The 21010-nt window shown below is 40.2% G+C and overlaps 1 protein-coding gene across 2 annotated transcripts in view; it reads left to right on the plus strand.

Moving 5' to 3' along the window:
• The first annotated feature begins 802 nt into the window (after positions 1–802).
• The window catches only part of Lst8 (MTOR associated protein, LST8), a 28531-nt gene continuing 8323 nt past the window's right edge, over positions 803–21010 (plus strand). Inside the window, exons 1-4 of one of the 2 annotated variants that reach the window (XM_053773799.2) lie at positions 803–928; positions 2580–2821; positions 3687–3901; positions 18886–19036. In XM_053773799.2, the coding sequence (XP_053629774.1) occupies positions 2702–2821; positions 3687–3901; positions 18886–19036 (486 nt within the window). In that variant the 5' untranslated portion in view covers positions 803–928; positions 2580–2701. Of the gene's footprint in view, positions 943–2579; positions 2822–3686; positions 3902–18885; positions 19037–21010 lie in introns of both variants that reach the window. The other variant, XM_070082274.1, reaches the window with a different exon arrangement.

Consider the following 21010-nt stretch of genomic DNA (forward strand, 5'->3'; position numbering starts at 1 on the left):
CCGGAACTCTCTCCAGGTAAACTCCAGGTAAACACCTGCTGACCCTTGTTCACCTAGCAGTAAGTAGGTACCTGGGTGTTTGTCGACTGTTGTGGGTCACATCCTGGGGGACAAAATTAACCAAATTTTCCCGAAATACTGTGTATAAACTGACTTCATTTATATTATACCAATGATGTCAAGGACCTCAGTGGGATTAAATCACTTTGTTTAACCTTTTTTTGGTTATCCAAGGTAATTAACACGTATGTTAAACTATGTATGATAACTGTACGTATGTGTACCCGTACTTAAATAAACTTATAATGTATGTATCAGTTAAGTAATTAAGTTTTTATTCAGGTACAGTTACACATACATAAATTATCATACATAGCAGCATATGTGTTGATTACCTAGGATAATCCAAAAAAAAAAAGTCAGCCAAAGTGATTTACTTGCACTGGGGTCCTTGTGATAAGCATTATTTATATTTAAAAGTTAAAAACAGGTAAGTATCTTAAGTATGTGAAGTGAAAGGAGATTATATCACGTCCTTTGCAGAAATTAATATTATTACTATTATTATTATTATTATTATTATTATTAATTATTATTATTATTATTATTATTATTAATTATTATTATTATTACTATTATTATTATTATTATTATTATTATTATTATTATTATTATTATTATTATTATTATTATTATTATTATTATTATTATTATTATTATTATTATTATTATTATTATTATTATTATTATTACCATCTACTTCTGCATGGGAACGCTTTTTATTATCTTTTCCTTTATTTTACGCAGATAATTGTTTTCCCAGAAAATTTATTTGAGTAAAGAAAAATAAAGTGGGAAGGTGTGCTGGAACAGCTCACTTTACAGTTGCCCTTAATAACAACATTGACACTGCTCGTCTGTGGACGATGTAAGTTTACTTAGGTAAAGGTACATTTAAATACAGTTACACAGATTATCATGCATGGTAATATATGTGTAAATTACCTAGGATAAACCCCCTCAAAAAAAAAAGTCAGAGAGAGTGACTTATTTCCATTGGGGTCCTTGAATTACAGGGTGTGTATATATATATATATATATATATATATATATATATATATATATATATATATATATATATATATATATATATATATATATATATATATATATATATATATATATATATATTATGCGTATATACCCTGAAAGGTATATTTCTCTCAGCGTATATATGCTGAGAGTTTACTTGAATCCTTATATTAGAGATATTCCTGTATTGTGGTGTAAAGTTACCAGGTAACTTTAATGATCCTCGTGTAGTCGATTAGCTTTTATACCCCCATTAACCAACACTAAGCAGATGAAAATTTTGTATTACTACATTACTACATTTCATGTACCTGATAAAGAGCCACTGTAGGTGAGACATAAGAACATAAGAACGAAGGAACACTGCAGAAGGCCTACTGGCCCATGCGAGGCAGGTCCAAGTCTCCTACCGGCTTAAGCCAATGCACCCAACCTAGTCAGGTCAGGTCACATTGACTTAAGGGAGGAACACGGCAACCGACCTGGTAGCACAAGCTATCAGGTCCAACTCACACCCACCCACATCCACTCATGTATTTATCCAACCTATTTTTAAAGCTACACAACGTTCTGGCCTCTATAACTGTACTCGGGAGTTTGTTCCACTCATCCACAACTCTATTACCAAACCAGTACTTTCCTATATCCTTCCTGAATCTGAATTTTTCCAACTTAAAACCATTGCTGCGAGTCCTGTCTAGGCTAGATATTTTCAGCACACTATTTACATCCCCTTTATTTATTCCTGTCTTCCATTTATACACCTCAATCATATCCCCCCTAATTCTACGTCTTTCTAGAGAGTGCAGATTCAGGGCCCTTAGTCTATCCTCATAGGGAAGGTTTCTGATACATGGGATCAACTTTGTCATCCTCCTTTGTACAATAAAATAAAAGTTCTTGCCTAAAATGAATTGCCACTTGTGTTAATCAATTTCTTGATTTTTATTGGGTTATTTCTTTGATTCAGTCGACATAATGTTTTCTGTATGTCACAAGACGTATGCTTTCAACATTATTATATAAATTATTTGTATGCTATGTACACTAAACCTTAATAAGGCTGCCCCCAGATGATCTGCATAACCAGGGGCTTTCTATAAAATATGTACCCATCAAGGGAGGTTCCTTGATGTTGGTGAGGGGCTTTTGATCTAGGGAATTGGATCTGTGCTCCAGTTCCCTGAAGTTAGTTTTTTTTTTTTTAGTTTAATGTATTTATTATGCACCCCATATGCATCCTGTGGGCGGTAGTCAAAAGATTACAGAGGTACATAATGGGTCCAGGGACTGGACCCCAGTTCCCTGAACTGATCCTGAATACCTTCCATCCCCCCTCCCCATGTGCACTGTATAATCCTATGGGTTTAGGGCTCCCCCATAGTTATAATAATAATAATAATATATGTCAATAATATCACCTTTTCTGTGCCGATTGTAAGCCATTTGTTATTACAAATACTAGTACTATATTTTATTTTTACCAGGGTGGAAACCTTCAACACAAAAACGCTTGCAGCCATTGCCAGGACAGAGATACCTCCAACTACACATAACCTACTGAAGAAACATTAAGATCTTGCCATAGTTTTTTTTTTTTAAATGAATTATGTCTGCTAATGACCCATCAAACCAAGTTATTTTAGCCACCGCCAGCTATGACCACACCATTAAGTTATGGCAGGCCCACAGCGGGATCTGTCAGCGAACGTTCAAGCATCCAGAATCTGTATCCTTTAATACTGTTTAATATTCATCTTTTTATTGTACTCAAGGGAGGGGCACCTTGATGTTGAAGGTGTTTTGATCAAAGGAACTAGAGGTGCCCTCTGCTTCCATAGATTGAATCACATTATAGCTTTAAAAAGCTATTTAGAAAAACCATATAAAAATAATTTCATTTTTACAATGTTTATATTAAAAAAAAAGGTTCCCAGATGCTGGTGAAGGGATCTTGTGCCAAGGAATTGAAGCCACCCTCCATTTCCAGGGATGAAACTCGATTGTTTCTTGTGCTCTTACCATTGTTTAATACAGTTATGATATTGAAATATCCAGTAATTCTAATACCCAACGGAAACGGCTTGTCATTGATTTATTATCTTTATTTTTTTGGAGTATAGTACATTATTTTAACTTGGTTTTTTACCATTTGAAAGAGAGTCTCAGTTAACTAGTATCAGTTAGTAGTTTTAAGGATTATCTTTCCCATGGTCTGGTCTCACACCAGGACTCCTTGGTTGGAAATATTACAGAATTAAGAATTATAAAGTACATAGGGAAGTGAAAGTATGTGCTCATTGAGTGTACATAAGAGTTAGTAAGAATTACCTGTCATAAATAAGACAAAGAAAAGATCAGCAATCCTGCCAGAGTGAAAAAAAAAAAAAAGGATGGTAGTACCTTCCTGCCTTTATACCTGACATTTCCTTTCTTTAAAAGATTGTATGCATTACTATTCTTCTACTGTATTTCATAACAAATAATTTTTAATAAACAGAGTTTGTTTCAGACAACCTAATTAAGATCTGTTCACTTGATGACGATTATTCAGATTATTAACCCGGGTGTTATTCCTTAACTCTCATATTTAGCAAGTAAATGCCATGGAGATAACCCCTGACCGCCATTTGTTAGCAGCAGCTGGCTACCAACACATACGCATGTATGACTTGAAAACATTAAATGAAGACCCCGTTATCAACTATGAAGGTGTGAGTAAGAATGTCACAGCACTAGGATTTCAGGAAGATGGGAAGTGGATGTTCACGGGAGGTGAAGATTGTACTGCAAAAATCTGGGATTTAAGGTAATGAGTAGATATTTAATGTATATATACGTATGTATGTATATGTATGTATTAGGTTTGTTTTGCAAGAATTCATTTTTCATATTTGCATCAGTTAGGAACATTTCATGATTGATTGTTTTGCAATTTGTGTAATTATATTTTTGCTTAATAAAAATAAAAATCCTAGGTAGTAGGTTGGTAGACAGCAACCGCCCAGGGAGGTACTACCTTCCTGCCAAGTGAGTGTAAAGCGAAAGCCTGTAATTGTTTTACATGATGGTAGGATTGCTGGTGTCCCTTTTTCTGTCTCATAAACATGCAAGATTTCAGGTACATCTTGCTACTTCTACTTACACTTAGGTCACACTACACATACATGCACAAGCATATATATATACACACACACACCCCTCTGGGTTTTCTGCTATTTTCTTTCTAGTTCTTGTTCTTGTTTATTTCCTCTTATCTCCATGGGGAAGTGGAACAGAATTCTTTCTCCGTAAGCCATGCGTATTGTAAGAGGCGACTAAAATGCTGGGAGCAAGGGGCTAGTAACCCCTTCTCCCGTATGAATTACTAAATTTGAAAAGAGAAACTTTCGTTTTTCTTTTTGGGCCACCCTACCTCGGGATACCGCCGGTTTGTTAAAAAAAAAAAAAAAAAAAAAATTACCTCAAGGGAGGTACGTGATGCCAGTGAAGGGCTCTTGATCAGAAGAATTGGAGCTACCTTCCCTGTCTTTGGATCATATCTGATTGTCTCCTATTCCCCAGTGCTCCTATGATTTAGTATTCCCATTGACATAAATGAGTAAATGTACATATTTTGTTCATTGTATAACATGGTTCACTGTTCTTGCTTTAATCCTTGAACTAACATTCACAATACTTCAGCATAAATATTTGGTGGTGGCCCTGGTTTTCCATTACTCAGGCAGTGGTTCCCAAACTGGGGGTAAATTACCCCCTGGGGGTAATTTAACCATTTTTGGGGGGTAATGGAGGGGTGACAGAAAAAAAGTTATGAATTCTGAAAATCAAGAAAACAGTGCGGTACCCGGTATGAGGATTATTGTTAACTTTGTCTTAGTATATAAAGTTGTAAAGTAAACCTATTATAAGTAAGTAATAAAGTTAAACCAAATAACAATAAACATCAAAAACTAATATACAGTATTAGAAAAGAAGAAATATATAGCTAAGTGTGTGGAAACCCAAAAGTATTTTGACAAGTATGCTTCAGGACAAAACTCACTCGGTAGCCCAGATCGACCTGTCCAGTACGCGTCACTCACTTCCTGAGGCTGCCTTTTATTTCACACTGTCAGTTTATCTGTGAGCATCAGCTGAGGTAGACATAAGCTGGTATGTATGTGTACTGCCCTGTGCAGTATATAGTTAGTATTTACCCACTGTTACTGTGAATTTGTAGCTATTATTAATTTTATATATAATGTATGTGTGGTTCTTACGTTTTCAATGGTTTTGGTAGGATTAGCAGAGTATGCGAGGCTGTATACGTTCACGTTTAGCCATATATATCAATAATAACAACATTTTGTGAAAGGGGTAACATGCTTTATGTGGCATGTTAAATTGGGTAACAAGCTGAAAAAGTTTGGGAACCACTGCATTACTGCAAGAGCTGAGAGGTTCTGTAATTGTAAGTGAAATTAGGGTGGACCTACATCCACAAAACTGGATGTGAAAACTTTTTTAATTATAACTCTGAATAGAACAGCCAGCTGTACAGTACTGTGTTTGGGTTTTTTAAAATATGATTTTTTAATTAGTAATAATTACCTATTTACAATTACAGTACTTGTTTGTAGCTACAGGAGCAGAGCCATGCTCGTGGTTTCCAATTTTCAATAATTTATTCATCATATAATTTCCTTTAAATTTCCAGTGGTTGTAGCACTTACTACGTCCTCTTTTAATTCCATTGGTCCACCACCGAAGAAAATTTTTTAGTATCTTTCAGCTTCATTTTCTTCTTATTTTACAGCTGTAGCCTCTTGGTACCTCTGCTGCATATTCAATTTCAGCCTAATGCTGTACAGTGGACCCTCGACCAACGATATTAATCCGTTCCTGAGAGCTCATCGTTAATCGAAATTATCGTTAGTCGAGTTAATTTTCCCCATAAGAAATAATGGAAATCAAATTAATCCGTGCAAGATACCCAAAAGTATTGAAAAAAAAATTGTTACCACATGAAATATTAATTTTAATACACACAAACTGAAGAAGACATGTACAATTACAAGACACTTACCTTTATTGAAGATCTGGTGATGACTGATGGGATGGGAGGAGGGGAGACTGTGGATGGTGTTAGTGTTTAAAGGGGAATCCCCTTCCATTAGGACTTGAGGTGTCAAGTCCTTTTCCGGGGTTACTTCCCTTCTTTTAATGCCACTAGGACCAGCTTGAGTCACTGGACCTCTGTTGCACAACATATCTGTCCATAGAGGCCTGTACCTCCCGTTCCTTTATGACATTCCTAAAGTGTTTCACAACATTGTCAGTGTCACAATTAAACACTTGTTCAGGTTTCAATTCTTCACTGGCTATATACTCCTTGAATTCCTGCACATATTTTTCAGCTGCTTTTTGGTCCAAACTGGCAGCCTCACCATGCCTTATCACACTATGTATGCCACTACGATTCTTAAATCTCTCAAACCAACCTTTGCTGGCCTTAAATTCACTCACATCACCACTAGTTGCAGGCATTTTTCTAATTAAATCCTCATGCAACTTCCTAGCCTTTTCACATATGATCGCTTGAGAGATGCTATCTATTTTTCGTTTATCCACACCAATAACAGTCTCTCAACATCTTCTATCACTTGCGATCTCAGTTTCGAAAACATAGTTGCACCTTTGGCAAGAACAGCTTCCTTGATTGCCATTTTCTTGGCCACAATAGTAGCAATGGTTGATTGGGGTTTTGTGCACAACCTGGCCAGCTCGGAGACACACACTCCACTTTCATACTTAACAATGATCTCTCTTCTTTTTTTTTTTTTTTTTTTTTTATTTTTTTTTTATTATCATCACACTGGCCGATTCCCACCAAGGCAGGGTGGCCCAAAAAAGAAAAACTTTCACCATCATTCACTCCATCACTGTCTTGCCAGAAGGGTGCTTTACACTACAGTTTTTAAACTGCAACATTAACACCCCTCCTTCACAGTGCAGGCACTGTACTTCCCATCTCCAGGACTCAAGTCCGGCCTGCCGGTTTCCCTGAACCCCTTCATAAATGTTACTTTGCTCACACTCCAACATCATGTCAAGTATTAAAAACCATTTGTCTCCATTCACTCCTATCAAACACGCTCACACATGCCTGCTGGAAGTCCAAGCCCCTCGCACACAAAACCTCCTTTACCCCTCCCTCCAACCTTTCCTAGGCCGACCTCTACCCCGCCTTCCTTCCACTACAGACTAATACACTCTTGAAGTCATTCTGTTTCGCTCCATTCTCTCTACATGTCCGAACCACCTCAACAACCCTTCCTCAGCCCTCTGGACAACAGTTTTGGTAATCCCGCACCTCCTCCTAACTTCCAAACTACGAATTCTCTGCATTATGTTCACACCACACGTTGCCCTCAGACATGACATCTCCACTGCCTCCAGCCTTCTCCTCGCTGCAACATTCATCACCCATGCTTCACACCCATATAAGAGCGTTGGTAAAACTATACTCTCATACATTCCCCTCTTTGCCTCCAAGGACAAAGTTCTCTGTCTCCACAGACTCCTAAGTGCACCACTCACCCTTTTCCCCTCATCAATTCTATGATTCACCTCATCTTTCATAGACCCATCCGCTGACACGTCCACTCCCAAATATCTGAATACATTCACCTCCTCCATACCCTCTCCCTCCAATCTGATATCCAATCTTTCATCACCTATTCTTTTTGTTATCCTCATAACCTTACTCTTTCCTGTATTCACTTTTAATTTTCTTCTTTTGCATACACTACCAAATTCATCCACCAATCTCTGCAACTTCTCTTCAGAATCTCCCAAGAGCACAGTGTCATCAGCAAAGAGCAACTGTGACAACTCCCACTTTGTGTGATTCTTTAACTTTTAACTCCACGCCTCTTGCCAAGACCCTCGCATTTACTTCTCTTACAACCCCATCTATAAATATATTAAACAACCACAGTGACATCACACATCCTTGTCTAAGGCCTACTTTTACTGGGAAATAATTTCCCTCTTTCCTACATACTCTAACTTGAGCCTCACTATCCTCGTAAAAACTCTTCACTGCTTTCAGTAACCTACCTCCTACACCATACACCTGCAACATCTGCCACATTGCCCCCCTATCCACCCTGTCATACGCCTTTTCCAAATCCATAAATGCCACAAAGACCTCTTTAGCCTTATCTAAATACTGTTCACTTATGTGTTTCACTGTAAACACCTGGTCCACACACCCCCTACCTTTCCTAAAGCCTCCTTGTTCATCTGCTATCCTATTCTCCGTCTTAATTCTTTCAATAATAACTCTACCATACACTTTACCAGGTACACTCAACAAACTTATCCCCCTATAATTTTTGCACTCTCTTTTGTCCCCTTTGCCTTTATACAAAGGAACTATGCATGCTCTCTGCCAATCCCTAGGTACCTTACCCTCTTCCATACATTTATTAAATAATTGCACCAACCACTCCAAAACTATATCCCCACCTGCTTTTAACATTTCTATCTTTATCCCATCAATCCCGGCTGCCTTACCCCCTTTCATTTTACCTACTGCCTCACGAACTTCCCCCACACTCACAACTGGCTCTTCCTCACTCCTACAAGATGTTATTTCTCCTTGCCCTATACACGAAATCACAGCTTCCCTATCTTCATCAACATTTAACAATTCCTCAAAATATTCCCTCCATCTTCCCAATACCTCTAACTCATATCCATATCCTCTTTCTTCATTTTTTTTTTTTCAACAAGTTGGCCGTCTCCCACCGAGGCAGGGTGACCCAAAAAAAGAAAGAAAATCCCCAGAAAGAAAATGCTTTCATCATCATTCAACACTTTCACCACACTCACACATAATCACTGTTTTTGCAGAGGCGCTCAAAATACAACAGTTTAGAAGCATATACGTATAAAGATACACAACATATCCCTCCAAACTGCCAATATCCCAAACCCCTCCTTTAAAGTGCAGGCATTGTACTTCCCATTTCCAGGACTAAAGTCCGACTATATGAAAATAACCGGTTTCCCTGAATCCCTTCACTAAATATTACCCTGCTCACACTCCAACAGATCGTCAGGTCCCAAGTACCATTCGTCTCCATTCACTCCTATCTAACACGCTCACGCACGCTTGCTGGAAGTCCAAGCCTCTTGCCCACAAAACCTCCTTTACCCCCTCTCTCCAACCCTTTCGAGGACGACCCCTACCTTGCCTTCCTTTCCCTATAGATTTATATGCTTTCCATGTCATTCTACTTTGATCCATTCTCTCTAAATGACCAAACCACCTCAACAACCCCTCTTCTGCCCTCTGACTAATACTTTTACTAACTCCACACCTTTTCCTAATTTCCACACTCCGAATTTTCTGCATAATATTTACACCACACATTGCCCTTAGACAGGACATCTCCATTGCCTCCAACCGTCTCCTCGCTGCTGCATTAACCACCCAAGCTTCACACCCATATAAGAGTGTACTACTATACTTTCATACATTCCCTTCTTTGCCTCCACATATACATCAATGCACCACTCACCTTTTTTCCCTCATCAATTCTATGATTAACCTCATCCTTCATAAATCCATCCGCCGACACGTCAACTCCCAAGTATCTGAAAACATTTACTTCTTCCATACTCCTCCTCCCCAATTTGATATCCAATTTTTCTTTATCTAAATCATTTGATACCCTCATCACCTTACTCTTTTCTATGTTCACTTTCAACTTTCTACCTTTACACACATTCCCAAACTCATCCACTAACCTTTGCAATTTTTCTTTAGAATCTCCCATAAGCACAGTATCATCAGCAAAAAGTAACTGTGTTAATTCCCATTTTGAATTTGATTCCCCATAATTTAATCCCACCCTTCTCCCGAACACCCTAGCATTTACTTCTTTTACAACCCCATCTATAAATATATTAAACAACCATGGTGACATTACACATCCCTGTCTAAGACCTACTTTTACCGGGAAGTAGTCTCCCTCTCTTCTACACACCCTAACCTGAGCCTATCCTCATAAAAACTCTTTACAGCATTTAGTAACTTACCACCTATTCCATATACTTTCAACATCTGCCACATTGCTCCCCTATCCACTCTATCATATGCCTTTTCTAAATCCATAAATGCAATAAAAACTTCCCTACCTTTATCTAAATACTGTTCACATATATGCTTCAATATAAACACTTGATCTACACATCCCCTACCCACTCTGAAACCTCCTTGCTCATCTGCAATCCTACATTCTGTCTTACCTCTAATTCTTTCAATTATAACCCTACCATACACTTTTCCTGGTATACTCAATAAACTTATTCCTCTATAATTTTTACAATCTCTCTTGTCCCCTTTCCCTTTATATAAAGGGACTATACATGCTCTCTACCAATCCCTAGGTACCTTCCCCTCTTTCATACATTTATTAAACAAAAGTACCAACCACTCCAACACTATATCCCCCCTGCTTTTAACATTTCTGTCATGATCCCATCAGTTCCAGCTGCTTTACCCCCTTTCATTCTACGTAATGCCTCGCGTACCTCCCCCACACTTACATTCTGCTCTTCTTCACTCCTAAAAGATGGTATACTTCCCTGACCAGTGCATGAAATTACCACCTCCCTTTCTTCCTCAACATTTAAAAGTTCCTCAAAATATTCTCGCCATCTACCTAATACCTCCCTCTCCCCATCTACTAACTCCCCTAATGATTAGCTGCCTGACTGCGGTGGAGTGCGGTTGTGCACAGCACCCCTCTGCTGTTTTGTCAGGAGAGCTCTCATAGCAACAATATGGCGCTGAGTATCCGACGTAGGGTGAACACTGTCGGCGTGGAGCTGCTTCATGGGGCGATTTCCCCCTCTACGGTGCAGGTGTTACTTCCGGCAATCATCAGGGAAACGTACGGAGTGCAGGATGATGAGGTTTATGGTGTGGCCCTGAATGGGGCCTATCGTCTATTCGTCAAGTTAAATTCAACGGCTGTGTACGAGTCATTAGTGACGAAATTTGAGCATGTGAGTATTGATGTAACTCCAGCTGTCAAAGTGCGACTCAAAGACGTTTCTCGCCACTATACGTGGGTGAAGTTGCGCAATGTCCCCTTCGAGGCTGACGAGGAGGACTTACGGAAGGTGTTTGCAGCTTATGGTACCGTGCATCTGGCAACCCAAGGCAAGTGGGCGGCAGGTGCGTACGTGGGACGTCCGGAGGGTACATTCTCCCTCAAAATGACACTGAGGCACCCGATCCCGTCATACGTTGTGATGCCGGAGTTTAGGACCCAAATTCTAGTGGCGTATGCTGGGCAGCGACGGACATGCAGGTTGTGTGGAAAGTATGACCATATGGCGGCGACGTGTGGGAGGCAGTGGAGGGCGCCGGCGCAAACAGGTGGTGCACCAGTTACAGGTGTGGATGTCGTAGAGGAGAATTCCAAAGGAAACCGAGGAGATGGCCGTCTGTGGAGTGAAATTGTAGAAGAGTCTCTTGTGGTGCATGTTGGGCGGGGCACGAGTTGTGTGGAGCCGAAAATGGCCACTTTGCCGGTGACGGGGGAGGAAGTGCTCATTCAACAGGAGGTGCAAGAGCTGGAGGAGGAGCTCGACGAGGTATTGAAAACTTTACCTTCTTCGGGCGAGGATAATGGCTTGGTCCGTGAAATGGTGCCTGAGTTGAAAGGAGAGTGTGGCGGGACAGGCACGGGAAGGAAGGAGGACAACTGCAGGCACAGAGAGGAGTCACCAAGCTCTGTGCGACAGGTCACAGTAGAGGTTGATGTTCACTGTGAGGAATCTTCGGTAGACAGTATGGCGGTAGAGAGTGTTACGAGGAAGAGGGCGGCTGCGTCAGACTCAGATGATGTCCTGACGCCCGCGCAGAGGTCTGGGAGGAAGGATGTATATTCTCGTGACAGCCAGGATAAGAGGCATCGAAGAGGGGGGGGGTGGATGGTGACAAACCACATGTTGACCCTGGGGCAAGAGGCCCTGGGAAGGGTGAGAGGAGAAAGGGTTGGAAGCTTTAGAAAGGCCTTAAGTGCATGACTGTGAATGTGAATGGACTGTGTACTGGTGTGAAGAGGGAATGCTTTCGTATGCTCTTACGTCGATACAGAGTGGACGTAGTCTTTCTACAGGAGCATAATTTCAGGGAGGGTAGAGTGCTCGAGGTGGACGGGTATACGGTGTTGACTCTGCCATCGGCACGTTTGAAAGGTGGTGTGGGTTTATTGATAAAGGAGGCGAGCCCGTTTGTGTTGCAAAGACGTGAAGGGGGTGGGGGGGAGGGTGTTGCGTGTGGATGGGTGGTGGATGGGGCAGAGGGTAACCTTTGTAAGTGTGTATGCACCAGCTGAAAATGATATGAAAGTCAAGAGGGATTTTGTGTGTGATGATCTAGTTTTTGCTTTCCGTGGTTTACCTGAAGTGGCCATCGTAGGTGGGGACTGGAATTGTGTGATCAGGAGAGCGGATGTGGAACCACGAGGGGCGGGGCATATGTTGACAGCATTGCGCAGTCTTTTGGTGGACGTTCAGTTGAGGGATGTGGTAGGTGGGGGAGCGTGGGAGGTGGAGCATACTTTCGTGAGGCGAGGTTACGCAGCTAGGTTAGACAGGTTGTATATATCTCATAAGGTATTGTCAACGTCTGTCCGTACTATTGAACTAGCTTTTTCAGATCATAGGGCGGTTGTCGCAGAAGTAGAGTGGGATTCTCTAGCTTGTATCTCTAGGGGATATTGGAAATTAAATACGAGTCTGTTGGAAGATGAGGAGGGGTTGGGGGGTTTTACGGAGCTGTGGGAGAGATTAACTGAGGAGGTACAAGGTGTGGAGGACGTGGTGACGTGGTGGGATGGTGTGGCTAAGGACCGGATTCGGCATTATTATGTGAGGGAGGGGAAAAGGATTAATTCTTTAAAATTTGGGTTGATTAATTATTTGGAGGACAGGTTACGGGGTTGTTATGTAAAAGAGACAGTAGAGGGTGTCTATCCGATGGACGACATTATGATACTTAAAGAGCGGTTGCGGGAAATTCAGGACGAGCGGTTCCAAGCGGTGAGAGTAATGGCGGGGGTGGAGGAGGTGTTATGGGGAGATAGGCCGTCTTTGTGTGTGTTGCGCAGACAAAAACAACGTCAGCAGGCAACAGCTATTCCATGTTTGGAGGTTCTTGAGTCGGTGGGAGGGTATAGGGCGGGTCAGGTTATCCACACTACGGATGGGATGGGGTTGTTTGCGGATATGTGGTACGAAAAGTATTGGCGGGAGGAAGGGGTAGGATTAGGGGATTTAGAGAGGGTGTGTGGAAGTGTGCCATGTAGGTTAGGACACAGTGATAGGGAAGCTTTGGGGGGGGACATAACTGAGGGGGAAATATGGAGAGCTTTGAGTGCCATGCGAAAGGGCAAAGCACCGGGAATCGATGGACTGCCGGCGGAGTTTTATCAACAGCATTGGGAGTTAATAAAAGGTTTTTTGGTGAGGTTACTGAACTTGATGAAGGTAAGGGGAAGGTTGGGTGAAAGACAGGCAACAGCTGTAGTTGTTTTGGTACCGAAGGGTAAGGAACAGCGTTCGCTCAGGGACTATAGAACAATATCGTTGTTATGCGCGGATTATAAGTTATTTGCAAAAATTTTAGGAAATAGGCTCAAGTGTGTTGTAGGGAGGGTTGTATCGGAAACCCAGTTTGGGTTGCCAGGTAGGTCTATGGGGGTGGGACATGGTCTTTTAAGGGATTTCGTGGAAGAAAAAGGGGGGGAAGGGGGGGGTTTGGTTGCACTAGACTGGCAAGGAGCTTATGATAGGGTGGAGCGAGAGGCGTTGAGAGCTATCCTTAGGAAACAGGGCTATGGGGAAGAAATAGTGGGATGGGTAGAGGCGTTATATAGAGGGGCAATGGTGAGAGTACAGATTAATGGAAGATTAGGGGGGAGGATTGTAATGGGCAGAGGTCTTAGACAGGGGTGTCCTATGTCACAGCTTTTATTTGCATGCATACAGGACCCCTTTTATAGAATGGTGGAGCGCCATATGGGCGTTAGTGAAGGGGTTGGGGGGGTACTGGGGGTGTTTGGCCTGTTCTCATAGGGTATGTAGATGATACCACTGTATTGGTTAGAGAGGGGATGTCCATAAATGCCTTAGATGGAGTGGTCGACACGTTTGCATGTGCAACTGGTATGAGGGTAAATTCGGAGAAGTCCATGGTTATGGGGTTAGGAACTTGGGGGGAGCGGGTCAAGTGGGGTAGTGCAGTCGTAAAGAAGCGGGTGATGTCATTAAAAATTTGTGGTCTAATCTATGCAGATGATCTTGAGGTTGCACGTGTTAATAATTCGGTCAGGTTGGTAGAAAGGATACTGGGTCGATTGGGAGCATTGCGGCCTTATCATTTGACCCTTGTGCAGCGTGCCATTGTAATTAACGTTTTATTGTATAGCAAGGTTTGGCATGTGGCTGCCGTGTTCCCTTTAATGGGGACGGCAATTGCAACTATACTTAGAGGGGTTTTTAAATTTTTGTGGGGTTCAGGTTGTGATTGGCTTAGAAGGGATGTAGTAATGTTACCTGTGCATCAGGGGGGGTTGGGTTTAATGAACTTAAAGAGGAGGGTCAAATGTATCTTTATTAAAAGGGAGGTGATGAGGGAGGGTGTGAGTGGGGGGGGGGTTGGTTAAGGTACACAATAAATTGAAACGCATGTTTTCTGGGATGGAGTTGAGGGAGTGTGAAACTATTTTGAGGGCAGTGGTGATGGTTAGGGATCTGGGTAAGGTAAAAATAAGTAGGCTGTGTAGGATGTCGGCGGAAAGGGTTGTGGCTCCGGTGGAGGGGATTTTCCCCATGTATGACTGGGGATGTATATGGAGAAGGTTTGGTAGGTTAAGGTTACAACCCCGTGGACGTGAGGTGATGTATCGGTTTTTGCATGGGATTTTACCATCGGGAGTGGTCTTACGAGCTAGACGGGTGGTTGAGGGGGGGGAGGGTATGTGGAATATGTGGCGGGGAGGATTCTGCATTCCATGTAGTGTATTTTTGTGAGGGGTTGGGGAGCGTCAGGGGTTGGTTGAGCAGGGTGTTGCATAAGATAAGTGGTCAATACTTCTCTGTTCTGCGGGCATTGAGTCTTGATGTGGGGGGTATGGATGAAAGTATTATTAGGGCTGTGGGGTACATTATGGTAGATTATGTCTACATTATGTGGGGAATGAGGGGGAAAGGGGTAAGTGAGGTGAAGAGGAGGGTATTGGCTGTTACGTTTTATAAAACGTTGTGCCGTAATAGAGAACTTTATGGGAGGAGGTGGGAGCGGGATTTCTCTGAGGGATATAGAGACCTTACATTAGAGGTTTTATTAAATTTGTAAATTAGGTGGGTGGGGCAGGGTAGGGATGGTACAATGTGTTATGTTGATGGGCTGTCAGGGGTGGAAACGGGGTCGCCTCCTGGTATGTAGCGGGTGAATGTGTATGAACTTGGGCGTATGATGTGTATTCATGGTTTGTGACGAGTATACTCAATATATGTGTTTGATTTTGCAGTAGGACATTGTTCTATGTATGTTACTCATATGCATGTTGTTAGATGCTTGTAGAGGTGTCAGTGTGTTGGATCCTTGTTTATTAATATATTCTGTGTTTGATGAACATATTGTTTTTACCTTATTCTCAATACATTACGTTAATTGTATTTAACGTATACGGTGTCCTACTTTATAATTTACAAAGTGACAATATATGCATATTATGGTGTGTTTTGTTAATCATATACCAATGCAATTGGAATTAGTCGTTTATTGGTTATCATAGGTGTAGGGGTTTTCATGTATGGGTGAGGAGGGTTATTTGTGTTATCTCAAGTTCATGTTTGTGTGGTTGTTAATGATTTATTCTGTGTAAGACCTGTTTTTGTCTTTATCTATCTCTTGTATTGTATTGTTCTAAATAAAATATAAAAAAAAAAAAAAACTCCCCTACTCTGTTTTTAACTGACAAATCCATACTTTCCCTAGGCTTTCTTAACTTGTTTAACTCACTCCAAAATTTTTTCTTATTTGCATTAAAATTTCTTGATAGTGCCTCTCCCACTCTATCATCTGCTCTCCTTTTGCACTCTCTCACCACTCTCTTCACCTTTCTTTTACTCTCCATATACTCTGCTCTTCTTATAACACTTCTGCTTTGTAAAAACCTCTCATAAGCTAACTTTTTCTCTTTTATCACACCGTTTACTTCATCATTCCACCAATCACTCCTCTTTCCACCTGCCCCCACCCTCCTATAACCACAAACTTCTGCCCCACATTCTAATACTGCATTTTTAAAACTATTCCAACCCTCTTCAAGCCCCCCACTACTCATCTTTGCACTAGCCCACCTTTCTGCCAACAGTCGCTTATATCTCCCCCGAACTTCCTCCTCCCTTAGTTTATACACTTTCACCTCCCTCTTACTTGTTGTTGCCACCTTCCTCTTTTCCCATCTACCTCTTACTCTAACTGTAGCTACAACTAAATAATGATCCGATATATCAGTTGCCCCTCTATAAACATGTACATCCTGGAGCCTACCCATCAACCTTTTATCCACCAATACATAATCTAACAAACTACTTTCATTACGTGCTACATCATACCTTGTATATTTATTTATCCTCTTTTTCATAAAATGTGTTACTTATTACCAAATCTCTTTCTACACATAGCTCAATTAAAGGCTTCCCATTTACATTTACCCCTGGCACCCCAAATTTACCTACTACTCCCTCCATAACATTTTTACCCACTTTAGCATTGAAATCCCCAACCACCATTACTCTCACACTTGATTCAAAACTCCCCACGCATTCACTCAACATTTCCCAAAATCTCTCTCTCTCCTCTACACTTCTTTCTTCTCCAGGTGCATACACGCTTACTATAACCCACTTTTCACATCCAATCTTTATTTTACTCCACATAATCCTTGAATTAATACATTTATAGTCCCTCTTTTCCTGCCATAGCTTATCCTTCAACATTATTGCTACTCCTTCTTTAGCTCTAACTCTATTTGAAACCCCTGACCTAATCCCATTTATTCCTCTCCACTGAAACTCTCCCACCCCCTTCAGCTTTGTTTCACTTAAAGCCAGGACATCCAGCTTCTTCTCATTCATAACATCCACAATCATCTCTTTCTTATTTGCACAACATCCACGCACATTCAGACTTCCCACTTTGACAATTTTCTTCTTCTTATTCTTTTTAGTAATCTTTACAGGAAAAGGGGTTACTAGCCCATTGTTCCCGGCATTTTAGTTGACTTTTACAACACGCATGGCTTACGGAGGAAAGATTCTTATTCCACTTCCCCATGGATATAAAAGGAAAAGTAATAAGACCAAGAACTATTAAGATAAAATCAAAGAAAACTTCGATGAGTGTGTATAAATAAACGTGTACATGTATGTGTAGTGTGACCTAAGTGTAAGTAGAAGTAGCAAGACATACCTGTAATCTTGCATATTTATGAGACAGACAAAAGACACCAGCAATCCTACCATCATGTAAAACAATTACAGGCTTTTGTTTTACATTCACTTGGCAGGACGGTAGTACCTCCCTGGATGGTTGCTGTCTACCAACCTACTACCTAGTAATTCTCACCCTTTTTGCTGTAGGGTTGGCACTAGAAGCTTTCTTGGGGTCCATGGTGACTTATTTTGCAGGTCCAATCACTAAAAATGCTGTGATAATATGAAATGTTCCGATTTTATGTTTGGATGGGACCGCGGTGGCTTGCTGGCTTGTAAACACTGGCCACAAGTGGATGCGTCTCAGACGGAACGAATCGTGTTGGTCAAGTTTTTTAGCGCTATTCGAGGCAAAATTTTTCCATTAAAATGTATCGCTAGTCAGATTTAACGTTAGATGATACCATCCTTGGTCGAGGGTCCACTGTATGTTATAAACAGCAAATTTTTTTTTTTTAGCATTTTTCCATCCATATTTTTAAAAGCTATTTTATATTTTGCCAGAGTAGAATACAAGTTTCTCACGATTCCCTTTATATGATCTGACAACAATTTTTTATTAATAACTCCTAGGTCCCCCTCTGTCAGACACTCAGTATTTTATCACAGTCTATATTCATGTGGCTGGATTTCACTCTCACCCATATCAGTTGCATGATTGTGTGTACATGTAACTGGTAGCATAGAAGATTGATGACGATTTTGCATCCAAAGTATTATTGTGAGGAACATTCATGTACCTAAGCTCAGTTCTTCCAATGAGGCTCTTAGTAAATACAGTTAACTTGAATTTTGTAAAATGTCAATATATGAACCAAGTAAGGGGTGTGAGCTCCCAGAAATTTTTACTCTAATACTGTACATTATAAATTAACAAAACATTGAGGTATGACTCTGGATTATGGTAGTCTGCTCTTGATACTGTACCCAAGGAGAGAATTTAATATTTTCATCTCTTGCAATTTCAGTTGGTTCTCAGATATGTGTCATTTCTTCATAAAAGAAATGATCATTTGATCTATAAGGTCTGAGGTGAAAACAACATGAGATACATTACTAAAATAATGTCTTAACTAAAATAGTAAGCAGACTGAAGAATCATGGAATGAAGATATATGCATATAGAAAGTAAATTTCAATAGTTTGAATGTCTCTTCACAACTACTTATGGGTTAGTGCATGAGCTTGTTGTAAAAACTAACATGTTTTTCCTTCTAGATCATATAACCTGCACGTGTCAAGAATTTTTCAAGTAAGTCACCCAGTCAACTGTGCCTGCCTTCACCCCAACCAGGCAGAGCTGTTTGTTGGAGACCAGTCAGGAGTAATCCATATATGGGATGTGAAAACAGAGCATAATGAACAGTTGGTAGGTGTACAGATGTGCAGTTTTGCTCCTTACCATATTCTATTTCTTAGAATTTTTTTTTTTGAACACGCTGACCGTTTCCCACTGAAGCAGAATGAGAATTTCTGTAATTAAATTTACCTGAAGCTGTTCCGTCTCATTATAGAAACAATCATAATCTAATTTAAAGAAGCGCTATATGAAGATTATGTTAGAGCTTTATATGTACAATATACTGTATATCTGTACAATGACATTTGATGTGTATGTTATGGTGCTATATGATCATCATATATATGTATATCCTAGGTAGTAGGTTGGTAAACAGCAACCGCCCAGGGAGGTACTACCGTCCTGCCAAGTGAGTGTACAACGAAAACCTGTAATTGTTTTACATGATGGTAGGATTGCTGGTGTCTTTTGTCTGTCTCATAAACATGCAAGATTTCAGGTACGTCTTGCTACTTCTACTTGCACTTAAGTCACACTACACATACATGTACAAGCATATATATACACACCCCTCTGGGTATTCTTCTATTTTCTTTCTAGTTCTTGTTCTTGTTTATTTCCTCTTATCTCCATGGGGAAGTGGAACAGAATTCTTCCTCCGAAAGCCATGCGTGTTGTAAGAGGCGACTAAAATGCCGGGAGCAAGGGGCTAGTAACCCCTTCTCCCGTATAAATTACTAAATTTAAAAGAGAAACTTTCGTTTTTCTTTTTGGGCCACCCTGCCTTGGTGGGATATGGCCGGTGTGTTGAAAGAAAGAAAGAATATATGTATATATACACAGCAGTGTTCTCTATTTTTAGCTATGGGAGTAATGTTAATGGTGTCCCATTTCCAGTGTTTAATATATTATATAATTTTTTTAAATTTTCATTAGATGTAGCACTTGTTACCAAATCTTTTGACACTGCTTTTTTTTCTTAGTTTGGAAGTGTTGCCTTTTGTTCTCATTGTTGACTGTGCCTGGAACACAGCTTTATTTATATTATAATATCTTTTTATTAGTTATAATGTATCATGTTTCCTCTCTTTATCAGTCAGTGAGGGCATATTTAGTGTTCTCAGCATCATAACTCATGCTTTTGCCCTGGGAGTTATATTTTAGAATGTTTTTGACCATATTTTATCTTGCCTATATGTTTTAGAAGACATTAAAATACCACTTCATATTCCAGTTTTGGCCTAAATTGCTTTGTGAATAGTTTTATTATCTTGCTATCCATATAAATTACCTGAAGGCTTTCTCAAACATAAGAGTTTCTCGTGTTTTAATTTACTAGATCTGGTGACAGCCTTTTTGTCCATGATCCTGTCACTTAATATTTAATTGCACTATAGTTTTTGTTTATTTTTTCAAATTTCCTTTACATAGCACCTATCTTCATTAAATTCCATTATGTATCTGTCTTTTTTTTTTTTTAACAAACTGGCCATATCCCACTGAAGCAGGGTGACCTAAAAAGAAAAATGAGAATTTCTATTTTTAAAATTAGTAATGTATACAGGAGAAGGGGTTACTAGCCCCTTGCTCCCAGCATTTTAGTCGCCTCTTACAACACACATCTGTCAGTTTTATTTTTAATAAATACAGTATCCTCTTCACCCTGTGTGTGTCCATCAATATATTTGGTTACATTAAAACACTGGGCTTCTAGGAAACACTCACTTGTTTATAATAGTCAATTTTCCACAAAGAAGCAGGTTTATAAGCTGTTTTCTGCTAGTCAAACTCTTCATTAGACTTGTAGGGAAGTCATGCAGCCATCTTTTGATTATTCTCTTTATACATAAAGCAGGTTGTGCTGTGTAGTTTTCCTTTTCATCAGAATGCAAGCAAAGGCTATCTAGCTAGCCAGTTCTTAAATACTTACCTGTAAGCCTTACTCCTCTTTCTTTCCACCATATAGCCACTTTACATAGCTCATGTTCTCAGGAAAGAGCCACTGCTGTTTATTTTTGATTGAGGGTTTTATGTACAGTACTT

The sequence above is a fragment of the Cherax quadricarinatus genome, chromosome 7 (genome assembly GCF_038502225.1).
Source record: "Cherax quadricarinatus isolate ZL_2023a chromosome 7, ASM3850222v1, whole genome shotgun sequence".
Taxonomy (NCBI): domain Eukaryota; kingdom Metazoa; phylum Arthropoda; class Malacostraca; order Decapoda; family Parastacidae; genus Cherax; species Cherax quadricarinatus.